The sequence below is a fragment of the Scatophagus argus genome, chromosome 24 (assembly GCF_020382885.2).
Source record: "Scatophagus argus isolate fScaArg1 chromosome 24, fScaArg1.pri, whole genome shotgun sequence".
NCBI lineage: Eukaryota > Metazoa > Chordata > Actinopteri > Scatophagidae > Scatophagus > Scatophagus argus.
In genome coordinates, this window is record NC_058516.1 from 563,052 (window position 1) to 579,847 (window position 16,796).

The 16,796-nt window shown below is 45.4% G+C and overlaps 1 protein-coding gene across 1 annotated transcript in view; it reads right to left on the reverse strand.

Moving 5' to 3' along the window:
• LOC124055205 (protein NLRC3-like) overlaps nt 1-14,626 on the reverse strand; it is a 99,635-nt gene extending 85,009 nt beyond the window's left edge. Inside the window, exons 1-4 of the mRNA XM_046381782.1 lie at nt 14,586-14,626; nt 13,816-13,920; nt 13,561-13,701; nt 13,102-13,215 (exon numbers count right to left, since the gene is read on the reverse strand). Of these exons, the coding sequence (XP_046237738.1) occupies nt 13,102-13,215; nt 13,561-13,701; nt 13,816-13,920; nt 14,586-14,611 (386 nt within the window). The 5' untranslated portion in view covers nt 14,612-14,626. The remainder of the gene's footprint in view (nt 1-13,101; nt 13,216-13,560; nt 13,702-13,815; nt 13,921-14,585) is intronic.
• Nucleotides 14,627-16,796: the final 2,170 nt, after the last annotated feature.

Below are 16,796 nucleotides of genomic sequence, written 5' to 3' on the forward strand. Positions count from 1 at the left end.
TCTTTTCTTTCTGTACTGTGTACAGCTGCAGGTACTTGTTTCTGTGTATTTTTCTTCTGAATGCTCATCCTTCTCTTACCCTGCATGCTTTGCACCCTCCATATCCTGTTTGCTGCTGTAACTGTCATTTCCCAGTCATGGGACTAATAAAGGATTATCTTATCTTATCTTATCTTATCTTATCTTATCTTATTTCATTTTATCTTATCTTATTTTATCTTATCTTATCTAAAGTCACATCACAACACACAGTTAGTGAGAGGAGAATCAGTTGGTACAAAGTTCATTCATCTCAAGACTCAGCTGATGTGTTTCTCCAAGAGGAGGAGACTCTCCCTCCTACAGAGAACACAGAGACACTGAGGAACCAGAACTGAACCAGAACCCAAGCCAGGATAAAGAGGTTCAGTGAATGTGGTGTTGAAGGTGTGGAGGTGGATCAGACTGTCAGAGGAGACTCTGTAGAAGGACAGAGTGCCAGCAGGACAGTCCACATACACTGCAACTCTGTAGGAGGAGGAGGAGGACGAGGAGGAGGTGGAGGAGGGATGGTTCTGTATGCTTTGTGACAGACAGAGTAATGACCATCATCAGAGCACCACAGTCTCCATGACTGATCATTCAGTCCAAACCTGCAGTCTCCATCTGTCCTTTCCTTCTGATTCCTCTGTAACTCTGCTATAGAAACCTCTCCTGTACACTCGACCTCCCAGTAGCAGCGACCAGTCAGACCCTCTGAACACAGCAGCTGAGGCCACCAGTCAAACCTGTCTGGATGATCAGGATACGACTGATCCTCCTCGTCCACATGTCGCCTTCCTGTTGCCATCAGACAGTTTGATCTTCCTGTTTACTGTGTTGGTGTCGACTGTGAGTTCACAGGAATCTGATGGAGAGAAGAAGACACAATACAGCTGCAGTTCTTCATCTATCATCTGTTCATTTACTGACAGCTGGATGATGACATCACAGATCTGAATGATGTCACACTTTGAAGAAAAACACACTTACACTTCCTCAGACCTGGTGTCAGCCATCGGACTCCAGCAGGCTCCACCCTGAAAGGAGGAGGAGAGTCAGAGCAGCACGTCCTCTTTCAGCATGCAAACATGGACGTTACATTACTGTCAGACACCTGGACACAATATGTGCATGGGGCCTGCTGAACCTCTTCACCTCCTCCTCACAGGACTCACTAAACCTCTTTCTGACACAAACAGCATCATTTCATGTGTCTGAGAAAATGTTTCCAGCTCTTCTCCTCCATCACACTGACTGACTGAGGCTGCAGCAGGCCTCTTCATACCTCACAGTGTCCAGTCTCCAGGCTGGATCCTCCAGTCCAGCAAACAGCAGCTCCACTCCTGAGTCTCCTGGATGATTGTAGCTCAGGTCCAGCTCTCTCAGATGGGAGGGTTTGGAGCTCAGAGCTGAGGCCAGAGAAGCACAGCCTTCCTCTGTGATCAGACAGCCTGACAGCCTGCAAACACACAAAACAACACATGTGGTGGATCATCTGAGGGTACTGCTGTATCAGTCGGGAAGAGACTGCCAACAGATACATCAACAATACAGTGACTGAATCACAGCTAACAGTACGTTAACAGTAACTAGCAGTAACTAATCCTGACCTGAGAGTCTCCAGTGTACAATGTGGACTCTTGAGTCCAGCAGACAGCAGCTTCACTCCTGAATCCTGCAGGCTGTTGTTACTCAGGTCCAGCTCTCTCAGACTAGAGGACTGGGAGCTGAGAACTGAGGACAGAGCTTCACAGCTTCTCTCTGAGAGGTTACAACCACTCAGTCTGGAGGGACAATAATGAGAAGAAAAAGAAAATTCTTACCATTTTAATCAATAACAGCACATGAAGTCTCTCTAAAATGAAGAAGATCTCTACACACTTACAGAGCTTTGTTGGAGGCTTCGACCACTGGCAGCAGCCTCAGAAGAGCCTCCTCTGAAGCAGAGTATTTCTTCAGGTCAAACACGTCCAGATCTTTTCCTGATGACAGTAAGATGAAGACCAGAGCTGACCACTGAGCAGGAGACAGTTCATCTGTGGAGAGACTTCCTGACCTCAGGGACTGTTGGATCTCCTCCACCAGAGAACGATCATTCAGTTCATTCAGACAGTGGAACAGATTGATTCTTCTATCCACAGATGAACTCTCTTCATCTTCTCTTGATGTACTGGACTGTTTCCTGATGGTCTTTGAGCCACTTCCTGTCTGTGTCATCAGACCTCGTAGGAGAGTCTGATTGGTCTGCAGTGAAAGTCCCAGGAGGAAGCGAAGGAACAAGTCCAGGTGTCCATTTGGACTCTGCAAGGCCTCGTCCACAGCACTCTGGTAGAACTGTGTCTCTGCAGATTCATCTGTTCTTGTTTCACACTTCTGGGATGTTGGTTGTTCTTCTGCCAGCAGGTTGACACCAGAGTTGATGAATGTCTGATGGACATGAAGAGCAGCCAGAAACTCCTGAACGCTCAGATGGATGAAGCAGAACACCTTGTCCTGGTACAGTCCTCTCTCCTCTTTAAAGATCTGGGTGAACACTCCTGAGTACACTGAGGCTGCTCTGATATCGATGCCACAGTCTGTCAGGTCTGATTCATAGAAAATCAGGTTGCCTTTCTGCAGCTGCTCAAAAGCCAGTTTTCCCAGAGACTCAATCATCTTCCTGCTGTCTGGATTCCACTGTGGATCTGTCCCATCTCCTCCATCATACTTGATGTTCTTCACTTTGGACTGAACCACCAGGAAGTGGATGTACATCTCAGTCAGGGTCCTGGGCAGCTCTCCTCCCTCTCTGGACTTCAACACATCCTCCAGAACTGTAGCAGTGATCCAGCAGAAGACTGGGATGTGGCACATGATGTGGACGCTTTGTGATGTCTTGATGTGGGAGATGATTCTGCTGGCCTGCTTCTCATCTCTGGATCTCTTCCTGAAGTACTCCTCCTTCTGTGGGTCAGTGAACCCTCTGACCTCTGTCACCATGTCAACACACTCAGGAGGGATCTGATTGGCTGCTGCAGGTCGTGTGGTTATCCAGAGGCGAGCAGAGGGAAGCAGATTCCCCCTGATGAGGTTTGTCAGCAGCACATCCACTGAGGTGGACTCTGTGACATCAGTCAGGATCTCATTGTTGTGGAAGTCCAGAGGAAGTCGACACTCATCCAGACCGTCAAAGATGAACACAACCTGGAACTCTTCAAACCTGCAGATTCCTGCTTCTTTGGTTTCAGTGAAGAAGTCATGAACAAGTTCCACCAAACTGAACTTTTTCTCTCTCAGCACATTCAGCTCTCTGAAAGTGAATGGAAATGTGAAGTGGACGTCCTGGTTGGCTTTGTCTTCAGCCCAGTCCAGAGTGAACTTCTGTGTTAAGACTGTTTTCCCAATGCCAGCCACTCCCTTTGTCATCACTGTTCTGATTGGTCCATCTCTTCCAGGTGAGGCTTTAAAGATGTCTTCATGTCTGATTGTTGTCTCTGGTCTTCTGGTTTTCCTGGATGTTGTTTCAATCTGTCTGACCTCATGTTCATCATTGACCCCTCCAGTCTCTCCCTCTGTGATGTAGAGCTCTGTGTAGACCTGATTCAGGAGGGTCGGGTTTCCTGCTTTAGCAATCCCCTCAAACACACACTGGAACTTCTTCTTCAGGTTAGACTTGAGGTCAAGCTGACAATCTCTTCTGTCTGGATGTTCTGCATGAAAACACAACAAATAAGATCATTTGGTGAGTCACAGACCTCAACTTCCTTCCTGTAAAGAGAGCACATGGAAACAGATTTTCCTCCATCTCTTGAGACTTTAGTGAACGTCTCATTTGTCCAGAGAGTTAAATGTTTAGAGAAACCCTCTTACTCCTCTGCAGACAGTCAGCCAGCTCCTCCTGCTTCATTCTCCTCAGGAAGTGCTGTGTGATCTTCAGAAATGCCTTTCTGCTGCTCCTCCTCTGCTCTTCATCCTCACCGTCCAACACCTCCTCATCCTCCCTCTGACTCTCTTCTGGGTAATCTGAACTCAGAACCTTCTGGAACCTCTTCAGTTCCTTCTTCACAAACCTGACAATGTCCTCCTCCAGCAGCTGGAACACAATATGATATGACTGACACAATCAGACTAAAATCATGGAGCCAAACATCAGATCCATGTTGGCCAGACTGACAGTCTGCTGGTCTACAAAGTGCAGCATGGAGATTATTGTGAACAGAGCAGATGTGAAAGTACTTGTTGTACATGTACACACCATAAATATGGAGTCCAGGTGTGTTTGATGCTGCTGACCACTGGGAACCTCTGAGCTCTCCTGCTCGACTCTGTGGAGGAATCATGAAGAATTAGCTCACGTGATGTCTGTCCACACAGAGACAAACACAAGCTAAAGGTGAGTTAAAGTGTTAACTTCAACTTGTTGGAGGTGAAGTGAGTCAAACATCAGGAAAAAATGAACTCAGTGGAATCAGGGTTAGCCTGTGTTAGCAGCTAGCATCTGTTAGCCTCAATGAAATCTGTTTGATCCTCATCAGACAGTCAGAACGTGTGTGAGGACAAAATGTTAAACTGAAGAGTTGAAGACTGGTTCTACTGGGCAGCTTTCAGATGTGAGAACAGAAATGTGTGTGAAGAAGAACGAAGCTGAAAATAAACATTCAGACTGAAAAAACTTCTCAGGATAAACAGTTAAAACATGAATCAGTTCTGCTTTAATGAGACTAACAGCTCACCTCTTTGCAGCAGGTGGTTGGTGGACTTTGAAATTTATGAGGCCACCCATTGAGCAATCACTCTTGAAGGACACGCAGCTGGGTCCAGATCCAGGACCTGGTCCAGGTCCAGGTCCAGCAGAGTCTGGTCTGTGCTGCAGCTCTGGCCTTCAACACACACACACAGCTTTGAGTGTGAATAATGATGGTGGAGTGATGTGAGTGCTGAGCTGTGACATGGAGAAGAGTCCTGGACTGTCAGAGATCCTCATCTCACCTCTGAGCTCTGGTCTGGCTGCCAGGTTCCCCACACAGAGTGGTTTTAGAGGGAGGGACTCCCTCCTCTCTGTCCTCACACTGATCCATGCTGCTCAGCTCACACACACTTTGATCTGCACAGGAAACACAAATCATTCATGTGCACATCCACTGAAATCATCTTTACGTCCTTTCTCCTGTCCACACATCAGCTGCTTCTGCTGAGCTCTGCTGGCTCGTCTGCTGAATGAATTCATGCAAACTGAGAGCTGAAATGCAGTGACAGCAGTTTGTGGTGTTGCACTCGATTGCAGTATAAAGTCCTGCCAGTCACTGACTGTGTGTGAGCTGCTCAGAGACAAACAGGAACAGTAAAAAAAATCGTCCAAATGGGGGCGAAGCACTGGTACAACTACTGCATGTCAGTGTTTACTGTACTCTGAACTGCAGTATGAGGACATATTTCACATAGTACAGAACAGTTTCATGAATTAACATCCTCACTCACTCATATATGGAGAAACTCACCTGCTGACGTGCATTCATACCAGGTATGACTCCATTTTTATAAATACTGCAGTAAAACAAAATGCTCTCAGAGGAATTTCAGGACCTGCTGCACAAGAACAGCTGATAACAATTTGATTACATTTTTACTGATTTTTCTAAATCTGCCAATGCATAAATTAATGGGTTGTTTTAGCGATTTTAGCATCTAATTATGAAAACTGCTATGGTGGAAGAAAAAAAGCGCCATGAAAATTTTGTCTGATGTATTTTCACAAAGGATATAAAGAAAAAAGCAAACTTTCTCGTTTTAAACCCACGTGGAAATCTGAGTGTTGTTTCAGAGCACCTGAAGGCACCATGACACTCAGCAGCGCCCCTTAGCGGCCCCACAGCGCGTTACAGACTTTTCCCTGTGGGACCGTCAGCCCGTCAGTGAGGCCAACAGGCTCCAGAGACTGACTCGCCAAGGCACAGGGCATATTCAGAGAGTTTATCCCGTCCAGCTCGGCCCCACACTGTCTCCACATCAGTCCTGTAGTGGACACAAACCGCTGCTGTCCGGCCGAGAGGACACGGCGGGACAGCAGCGGTTCGTCTCCGTCTCCTCCACAGGCTGATTCAAGCAGGACAGGATCTGTGGTGGGCACAGAGCTGGACTCTGTAGTGTCAGTAGCAGAAAAACAGACCCTGGATCAGATCCTGTCCATACTGGACCACGCCTCCCACCCTCTGCACAGACCTCTGATCAGTCAGAGGAGTGTGTTCAGCACCAGGCTGCTGTCTCTGACCTGCTCCACAAACAGACTCAGGAACTCGTTTGTCCTGCTGGCCATTCGACTCTACAACACATCTCTGGGTGTTCAGGGGTCACGATCCCAGCAACAGTCTGAGCCTGAGTCACATCAGGTGTAATAATCACATTTATTTATTGGACATTTATTCCACTATGCACCTTATATTGTTTTGCACAGTTAACCTGCACTTTATAACTCATTTCTGAGTAACAATCTGTTTACACATGTTCACACTGTGGCTCTTTAGTCTCTGGTTTTATACACACAGTCAATCTGGTCCACCTGCTTTCTCTGCACTCTGTTGTACTTTATGTAGCACATGTTAGTTTATTTAGTATGTTTAGTCTGTTTTTCCGCTAACAGTTAGGCCTTGTTTGGTTGTTTGTTTGCTTACTTTTGACTAAGCTACACTGCTGTAATGGGCTACTGGATGCTTGGATTTCCCTCGGGATCAATAAAGTGTCTATCTATCTATCATGGCGGATGTCTTCCGCCATGATAGATAGATTGGTTCGCCTCTTCCGTCCCGAGTTTACGGATGAGTCTGAAGCGGCAGATTTCTGCTGCAACTAAAGTACCGACAGCTAAAGTACCGACAGCTAAAGTACCGACAGCTTGTGTTAACGACTAAAACATGTCAGAGCTGTTACGTTACCTTCAGCTGGAACAAACTTCATCACCACTTTAATAGAAAGTGAAACTGAACTCTGAACAGGAAGTCACATTCATTCATTCATTCACTCGCTCCTTCTTCTTCTTCTCCTTCTTCTTCTTCTTCTTCTTCTTCTTCTCTATGGGGTTTGGCGTGTTGCCACCACCTTATCGCATATCGCCACCTGCTGTACTGGAGTGTGACTCAGATGACTTGTTCTTCCGTTTGCAGTCGAAATAAACGCAGAGGTATTAAAAAAAGATCATATCCTTTTCCACAGTATTGTTGCTTTTAAAAAGAGCCTTACAGCATTCTCTCATTTCATCGCTTCTGCCTAAAATCCCTTTCAAACTCCATGAGCGCTGTAGTTCATATATTCTATTTTTAAGATCCTTTCTTTCCCTTTCATACTTTCTACATTTCATGATGACATGTTCAACATCTTCACTGACCTTGCTTTCTTCACATTTGTCCGTCATCCATTTTCCCATCAAGCTGAGAGTTGCTTTCAATCCTGTATGTCCTAATCGCAGCCTTGAAATAATGACCTGCTCTCTTCTGTACTTCCCTTTGAGATCTGTGGCGTTGATGGAGTTTTGAATATCGTGGGAGCGCCTGCCTTTGAGGTCTGTCTCCCATCTCTTCTGCCTTATCATTGATTTTGCTTCTCCTTTTCCAAACGGGATTTGCAGGACAGGTATTATTTCATCTCAGTGCTCTTTTAGCTGTCTCATGTGCTTTCTCAGTACCCTCAACACCTGTGTGGGCTGGAATCCAACAGAATTGCACATCTTTTCCAAGTCTCTGTGTCCTCGTCAGTGTCACTAATATCTCCATCTTCAGATCCTCTCACTTCATTACTTTTGAATTCAAACTTAAGACAGCTGCTGCTGAGTCTGAGCAAATCACTGCTCGCTCTGGTCTCACCTCCTGTCCACTGTAAGCCAAGAGTCATGGCAGTGAGCTCTGCTGTGAACACAGATAGTTTATTATTCAGTCTTTTGCCATTCACATTCCCTATCGATGAGTTTCATATCTACTGCTGGTTCTGGAAGGATCCATGGAGGAACATCACCCCAGACTACCTCTGGGCCATATTTCAAGCTGTTTAAACTGTGTTCTTTTGCCTCTGCATTAATATGCCATCCAAATCCTTTCCCTTTGTGTTGTCTTGAGTATTCCCAACATTCGTACAGCACAGATGTTGCCAGTTGTCAGGGATAGTTGTGTTCGTCTGAAATTCCCAGAAAGGAAATCTGGCACCAAGTTATACATTCTACCTCCAATACCCATATTATCCATTTTAATGAGTAGTCCTTCTCTCCACATTGAGTCATGTGTTTTCTCAATATCAAAGTACACAATGATCGTGGTCTCTTTCATACCAAGAGCTTTTTCTATTTCACTGCTGACTTTAATGATCGCTTGTGGATCTGCCTCTGCCTTTGAAAACTGCTCTGACTTGGGTTTTGCATTCCTTTTTGCTGTAGGTAGTAAAGTAATTTTTCAACAATGATTTTCTCCATCCATTTGCTAAGGTGACATTAACCCGATTGGTCTGCAATTTCCTGCATTTGCTTGGTCTTTATCTGGTTTAGTGAAAGGGAGTACCAAGGCTTTCCTCCAGCTGCTAGTCATTTTACCATCTCTCCAGATCTTACTGAACAGGTTTAGTATTATGACCAACACTTGATCAGGTAGTTGTCTAAACAGAATATAGCATAATCTGTCTTGGCCTGGCGCTGTGTGCCCACTTCCCTCCAAAGCCTTTTCTAACTCCTCGAGCGTTATCTCCATTTCTAGAGGTGATTCATTATTATCTTTTCTTGTAACACTAATATTTTCCTTTGAAATTTCTTCTTTTCTTTTCTTGTGGTTTTCATCCAAATGATTTTCACTATGTACGCTTGCAGATGTTTTGCCCAGCAGATCAGCTTTTTGCTTGTTTGAATTTTAACAGATTTCTTTTTTCCCACTCATCTTCTTCACCACTGAACATACTTTATTAAGTTTTATTTCTCTACCAATGGAGGAGCAGAACTGTCTCCAAGCTGTCTTTTTGGATAACTTTATTGTTTTGTGAGCAATGGCTCTCGTTCTTCCACAGTCCATCAGATTGTCTTCACAATAATGTTTTCTTAAAACTCTCAGTGCAGAATCCTTTGATTGCAGTACTGCAGTTATCGTTCCACCATGGTACAACTTTCTTTTGACCGCTAACTGTGCTCTTAGGAATGCTTACTGTTCCAGCGTTCAGGATTAATGAAGTTACATCTGCTTCACAGCTATCAATATCTTCCTTCATTTGAAATCCTTTTGCAGTCTCTTTACAGCTTGTTTTAAATTTCTCCCGGTCAGCTTTAGGGAAACACCATCATTCGACAGCATATCCTTCTTGTGCATGTAACTCAAAGTTAATTGACGTTAACACACAGTCCTATCCTACACTGGATACTCAGGTTTCCAGACACCAGAGTAAGGTCTATGCATGAAACTTTGTTTCTTCTGATGTCCACTCTTGTGCCCCTTTTGTCATTCATGCAATCATTCCAGGAGTTCTTCCACCACTTCACCATTATTATCTGTGTGGTCACTTCCCCACAGAGGACTGTGTGCATTGAAATCCCCACACCATATCTCTCTTCTGTTTATGCTCCCTGCAATGTTCTGAAGCATTCGCAGGGTTAAAGCATTACAAGGGTTGTAATGTAAATATCACTGTTGTGATATTTCCTCTTGGTCTACATATTTCTGTCACCACACATTCATGTTCGCTTGGTACGTTTATGCTTCTAAACTCTATTGTGTTTTTAATAAATGTTACACAACTACCACCTTGTTTTCCTATTCTATCATTTGTGACTGAACAATAACAAAATCTGATAAAATCTAGATTTCAACCATGTCTCTTGTATGCACAGAACGTCTAAGATATGGATCGCCATCAGGATACTAAGTACTTTGCGACAGCCCATCATAATTGCTAGGATTTAACATTTCATGTATAAATTCAGCTGTTACGTTTTTAATTATAATATATAATAAAATATATATATAATATAATAAAATATCTCAACTGCAGTTTCCACAACTGTTTTGATATGATCACTTTTCCTTGTGCTCCGATCAGCCACACACAACAGCAAACTGAATTACTGAGTGTTTGATGAGACCTGAGTCACGTCTGCAGGAAGACGAGACGGACCTCCTGCAGCCTGTCAGGCAGAACGCAGGGCAAACTGTCAGGTTTTATATTTTACGTGTTTCCTGTTACAAAGACGTGAGGGAAACGAGGCTGCAGCTGAAGGGAAGTGAGATGAAGCCCTGGATCCTCCTGAGTGTCACGTCCTGTTGTAGTGACTCCGTGTGGCCACTGGAGGGCAGCAAACACCCTGACTTTGGTTTTTATTTCCATTTCTGTTTTACCTGCTTTGTGAAGATGAAATGTGTTTGAGGTTTCCCAGTTTAAAAGACAGAGTTCTGTTCTACTTGCTCTAACCACTGTTTCCATGACCAGATGAAGGCTCCTTCTGCCTTTCTTTTATGGATATTATCAAGGCCCTTTTGCAGTTTTATCAGTTCAAGCTTTATACATGCTGTTACTAGGAGAGAAAGTTCTTGATGCTGAGCCAGTTTTAACTTCCCGTCCATTAATGCAGACTCACACTCCTACAAAATAGGTCCGCCTTCCTTGGCTCCGTACCTCCGGAGGCCACACCCTCAGTCCGGCCTCTCTGACAGGTGGAGTGAGATTCTCAGTGAAGCCGAGCTTGTTCTCCCGCAGGAAGGGAAGATGCTTTGCAGCTTTCCACACAGCATCTCGGTCGGATCTCAGTGAGAGTCTGACGGTGGTTGTTCTGGGTCTGCGGTTGGCTGCGCTTGGCTTCCCAAGGCGATGTGCTCCGTCAGCTGGCTCACCAGTGGGGAGTGACGGAGTCAGCTGATCTACTAATGAGTTCAGAGAGAGTAGAGGTGACATCGTCTTAGGCCACAGATTCTTGCTTCATCTCAAAAAGAGCTTTCTGTGCAGCTGGCGTTGCGTGTTGAGGTCACGACTGCCGATCATCATGGCACGAGGTTTCCATCGGCTGTGTAGGAGGCGCCTGTCCAAAATGAATGGGGGCTTATGGAGCTGTAGCCCCAAAATGGAACATTTATGGTGTAAAAAAAATTGCTTTCTTGGTTTTTAGTATAAGAAGTAGAGACAATAAACATAGTTCCAATATATTAGATTTTTTAGGCTTTTATGTGATGAAATTGCTTTCTGTATTATTATTGAAGCATTTAAAGTATACTTGCCAGTTGACTGTGTTTGCCATCTTGGCTTCACACATCAATCAAGCACTGAGTTTGTGTTTTGTTTTCACCAGGCTGCTAACGTCTGCTGTAGCTATCGTTAGGAAAATACACAAGGATGAGAAACTATATTTCCAAAAACTGAAATACAATTTGGCCTCTTTTGTCTGAAAGTACGTGTAAATAATCATTTTAGCCACTTAGCTCCATTCACTCTTTCATTGAGGAAGACCTCGCGAGCGTCCTCTGGGTGAACTGCAGCCAACTTTGGGACAACAGGATCAATGGGGAGTGGACAGGCTGTCCTCAGAAGACCTGTGAACAAAGTCCACTCACATGAGTGGATCCAAACGTACAGACTCTGCTGGTTGATTCTGACTGTATCTCATGGCAGAGCACGGACGACAGAGCTGAAATAATTAGCATGTTAGCCACAGGAAGTACACTTCCAGTCCCACTTCTGTGCGAATTTTCAAAATGAAATTCTTTACAAATCTTCATCTCTTTGTTAATAATTATCAGTGGGAGAAAAATTCAGATCCTTGATTGACGACATGCCAGAGCAAAGTAAAAAAAATAAAAGTAAATAGTACAAAAGGAAGGAAGGAAGGAAGGAAGGATCGCTGGTTCGATTCCCCGTCCCGGTGTCCATGGCTGAGGTACCCTTGAGCAAGGTACCTAACCCCCACTGCTCCCCGGGCGCTGCACGCGGTCGCCCACTGCCCCGGGTTTGCTGTGTGTGTGTGCACGTCACTTGGGTGGGTTAAATGCAGAGCACGAATTTCGTTGGAGTGAGTTCCCTCCAATGACAAGATATGTCACTTTCCTTCCTTTTCCTTTCCTTTCCTTCCAAAAGCATAATGTCAGCAAAATATACGTTTTATCGTACATGTTAATACAGACAACTCTGAGATAAGTACACTGTGTAATACTCTGATGTTCACTGATACATCACAATATATACTTACTGCTTCTAATGTCACCACTAAGATCACATGCCATCTTTACAGGACTGGAAGTGGAATTAGTTTAAAACATGAAGAAAAAATCACTTAAATCAGTGTCAATCATTTGGTACAAAGTTCATTGATGAATTTACTGCAAATATTTCTGTGACTGTGATCCTGATCAGACTCAGCTGATGTGTTTCTCCAAGAGGAGGAGACTCTCCCTCCTACAGAGAACACAGAGACACTGAGGAACCAGAACTGAACCAGAACCCAAGGCCAGGATAAAGAGGTTCAGTGAATGTGGTGTTGAAGGTGTGGAGGTGGATCAGACTGTCACAGGAGACTCTGTAGAAGGACAGAGTGCCAGCAGGACAGTCCACATACACTGCAACTCTGTAGGAGGAGGAGGAGGAGGAGGAGGAGGAGGAGGAGGAGGAGGGGATGTATATTCTTCTGTTATCGTGACAGACAGAGAAACCATCACCAGAGCAGTTCAGTCTCCATGACTGATCATTCAGTCCAAACTTACAGTCTGCACTCTGTCCTTTCCTTCTGATTCCTCTGTAACTCACTGATACAAACACAGCTCCACTGCATTCCAGCTCCCAGTAGCAGCGACCAGTCAGACCCTCTGAACACAGCAGCTGAGGCCACCAGTCAAACCTGTCTGGATGATCAGGATAGCAGCTAGCATCTGTTAGCCTCAATGAAATCTGTTTGATCCTCATCAGACAGTCAGAACGTGTGTGAGGACAAAATGTTAAACTGAAGAGTTGAAGACTGGTTCTACTGGGCAGCTTTCAGATGTGAGAACAGAAATGTGTGTGAAGAAGAACGAAGCTGAAAATAAACATTCAGACTGAAAAAACCTCTCAGAATAAACAGTTAAAACATGAATCAGTTCTGCTTTAATGAGACTAACAGCTCACCTCTTTGCAGCAGGTGGTTGGTGTCCTTTGAAATCTATGAAGGGATCATCTGACTGGTCACTCTTGAAGGACACACAGCTGGGTCCAGATCCAGGTCCAGCTGGTCCATCAGTCCTGGTAGACAGAGATGAAAACCAACTCATGTGAGATGTTTCTGAGATAAAGTTAGAGAGGCCAGACTGAGATGATCTGGACACGTTCAGAGGAGGGATACTGAATATGTTGGTCAAAGGATGCTGAGGTTAGAACTGCCAGGCAGGAGGTCAAGAGGAAGACCAAAGAGGAGGTTGATGGATGTAGTGAAGGAGGACATGAAGGCAGTTGGTGTGAGGGAAGAAGACACAGAGGACAGGGTGAGATGGAAGCAGATGATTTGCTGTGGCGACACCTGAAGGGAACAACCGAAAGCAAAAGAAGAAACCATGAATCAGTTCTGCTTTAATGAGACTAACAGCTCACCTTTTTATAGCAGGAGGTTGGTGGCCTTTGAAATCTATGAGGCCACCCATTGAGCAATCACTCTTGAAGGACACACAGCTGGGTCCAGATTCAGATCCAGGTCCAGGTCCAGCAGAGTCTGGTCTGTGCTGCAGCTCTGGCCTTCAACACAACACACACACACAGCTTTGAGTGTGAATAATGATGGTGGAGTGATGTGAGTGCTGAGCTGTGACATGGAGAAGAGTCCTGGACAGTCAGAGATCCTCATCTCACCTCTGAGCTCTGGTCTGGCTGCCAGGTTCCCCACACAGAGTGGTTTTAGAGGGAGGGACTCCCTCCTCTCTGTCCTCACACTGATCCATGCTGCTCAGCTCACACCTTCGCACAAACACAACAACATGCTGTCAGAGCTGCACTCATTCACTCCAAAGAGCCTCAGCTCACAGGACATCAGTTCTTATTCCTCTGAAATTCGTTAATCATTCAAAACCCTGAAACCAAAAGTCTTATTGAGGAGTCACAGGAACCAGGAGGAAACTAAAGTCTGTCTTTAAATCTTTCTCTTTTAATATTCAAACAGAGCCAAACGCTAAGCAGAGAGACACAGGACGGGTCACATTTTGTCTTCCTCTGGGGGCCAAACAACCACTAAGTGGGCTTCAACCCTGGGCTGGTTCTGGTCCATGTAGACCGCATTGTGAAGCCTCTGGGACAGCTGAGACCTGGACTGTGCTCAAAGGTCTTCAGTGAAACCACAACAGTCTCACTGCACTTCAGAGTGTGAAGAGTTAAAACACAAACCGGGCAGCTGGCAGCTGTCAGACCAGTTCAGACACATTTCTCTCTGATCAGCAATCACATTACAGTCCAACTGCTGCTGATTCTGAGAGACTTTGACAACATGACATGTTGACATGTAATGACTTCCTGTCATTTTTATTTATACACCACTTTTCAAAACAAAGCTACAAAGTGCTTTCAGTGGACAAAAGCTTTCAGGACTGAGGCAAACCAGACTCAAATAATTCAAATGTGTAACAAACCTTGAAAGAAAAGTGTTTGGAAGCATCTGAAGCAGGAAGACAAACCTGAGCAGGTTGAATCCAGCTGTCAGACCAGTTCAGACACATTTCTCTCTGATCAGCAATCACATTACAGTCCAACTGCTGCTGAATCTGAGAAACTTTGACAACATGACATGTAAATCTTTCTAAAACTGTCGGTTGAAGGATCAAGTCGCAGATTCTACAGAATATTAAGAAACAGCCAATCAGGAAACATTTCTGCTGTCCAATGAAACAGTGACGCAGCACAGTGTGATCAAAGTGATCCTGGTGATCAAACGTTTACAGATTCCTCTGGATTGAGACTCACCTGCTGAACTGATCTCAGGTCAGGGTGCAGACACCTTTCACGCTCAGGTGTGGAGGAAACTCTGGGAGAGAAGAAGCTGCTGGTTTCCTCCTCGTCAGTCCTGCTGTCTGTGAGCATCTGATCTGAGGACACGGTCACATCCTCATAACTTCAGAGGCTGAAACAGCGTCACAGTGACGGCTGAACCGGTCCAACCTGCGGCAGGAAGACAATCGGGGTCTGAGAGATCACGTCAGGTGATGAAGTTCTACCGTGTGTCCACCAGGTGGTGCTAACTGACAAGTCTAATGAACCAGAGATCAGCTGCAGTGTGGACCACATTGGTACATGACTGTCCTGAGATCCCCAGCAAGCGAGTCCTGGATCCCAGCAAAGAGGAAGCAGAACCTCCAGAACCTCAGACTGCCTCAGATGGTGGCTGTAAACGTTTGATCACCAGGATCACTTTGATCACACTGTGCTGCGTCACTGTTTCATTGGACAGCAGAAATGTTTCCTGATGCTGATTATGAGTGAGAAATGTGTCTGACCTGGTCTGACAGCTGGATTCAACCTGCTCAGGTTTGGTTTTTTTCTTCATCTGGTCATCTGTTCTTTGGCATTTTTTCTGCTGCTTGCTTTGGGCTCCTTGTTGACAACATTTCATTTTGCTTTCCGTCATATTTAATGATTATTTACAGCTGAATCAAAATGCACAACTGGTGCTACATATGATCAGTGAAGGATTTATTGTTCCAGAACTGTTCGTTCATATTATAAATCAATCAAATCAAAGACACTGAATTTACTCATCTGTGCTCTTACTGAACTTTTCGAACATTTTTGAAATAATGACAACCCACTTCCAATCAGCTCACCTGACGGACACATTCGCTCTTCCATGTAGCTGACAACACAACATGAGCCTCAGATACCCCAACGGACGTGAAAGAACCAGTGGTGACGCAGACCGAGTCTCGATTTGCTGGGACCAACACTTTGCACTTGAGCACAAAAAAGAAATAATCAAGTTCCACCAACCAACAGAAACTTCATACGATGGGTGTGAGAGAGCTCTCAGAGAGGTCTGTCAACCAGCACCTCACACAAGGTTCAAAATCCGGGTTGTGAGGGCAGCAGCCTAAGCAGGGAAGCCCAGGCTGTCCTCTTCCCGGCCACTTCCACCAGCTCGTTCAGATGGATAACAAGGTGTTCCCAGGCCAGATAATCCCTCCATCGGGTCCTGGGTCTGCTCCAGGGTCTCCTCCGTCCAGGAGGCATCCTAACCAGATGCCTGAACCACCTCAACTGCCTCCTCTTGATGTGAAGGAGCAGCGATTGTACTCTGAGCCCCTCCCGGATGTCCGAGCTCCTCACCCTGTCTCTAAGGCTGGACCTGGCCACCCTCGCGGACGTAAGTCATTTCGGCCACTCGTATCCACGATCTTGTTCTTTCGGTCTCTACCCACAGCTCGTGACCATGGATGAGGGTTGGAACGTAGATTGACCAGTAAATTGAGAGCTTCGCCTTTCAGCTCAGCTCTCTCTTCACCACGACAGACCGGTACAGTATCCACATACTTACTTACTACACAACATACTTAAACTCCTCCACTTGGGGCAGCAACTCTCCTCCGACCTGGAGTGGGCAATCCACCCTTTCTCAGCTGAGAACCGTGGCCTTGGATTCAGGGGTGCTGATCTTCATCCCAGCCACTTCATACTAAGCTGCAAATCATCCTCATCATCAATCATCGTGGTGATTGCACAATGACACCAAGAGGACCACATCATCCACAAAAACCAGAATCCTCAGCCCAACAAACCCGACATCCTCTGCCACTTGGCTGCGCCTCAAAATTCTGTCCCTCAAGACTATGATCAGAACCGGTGCCAAAGGG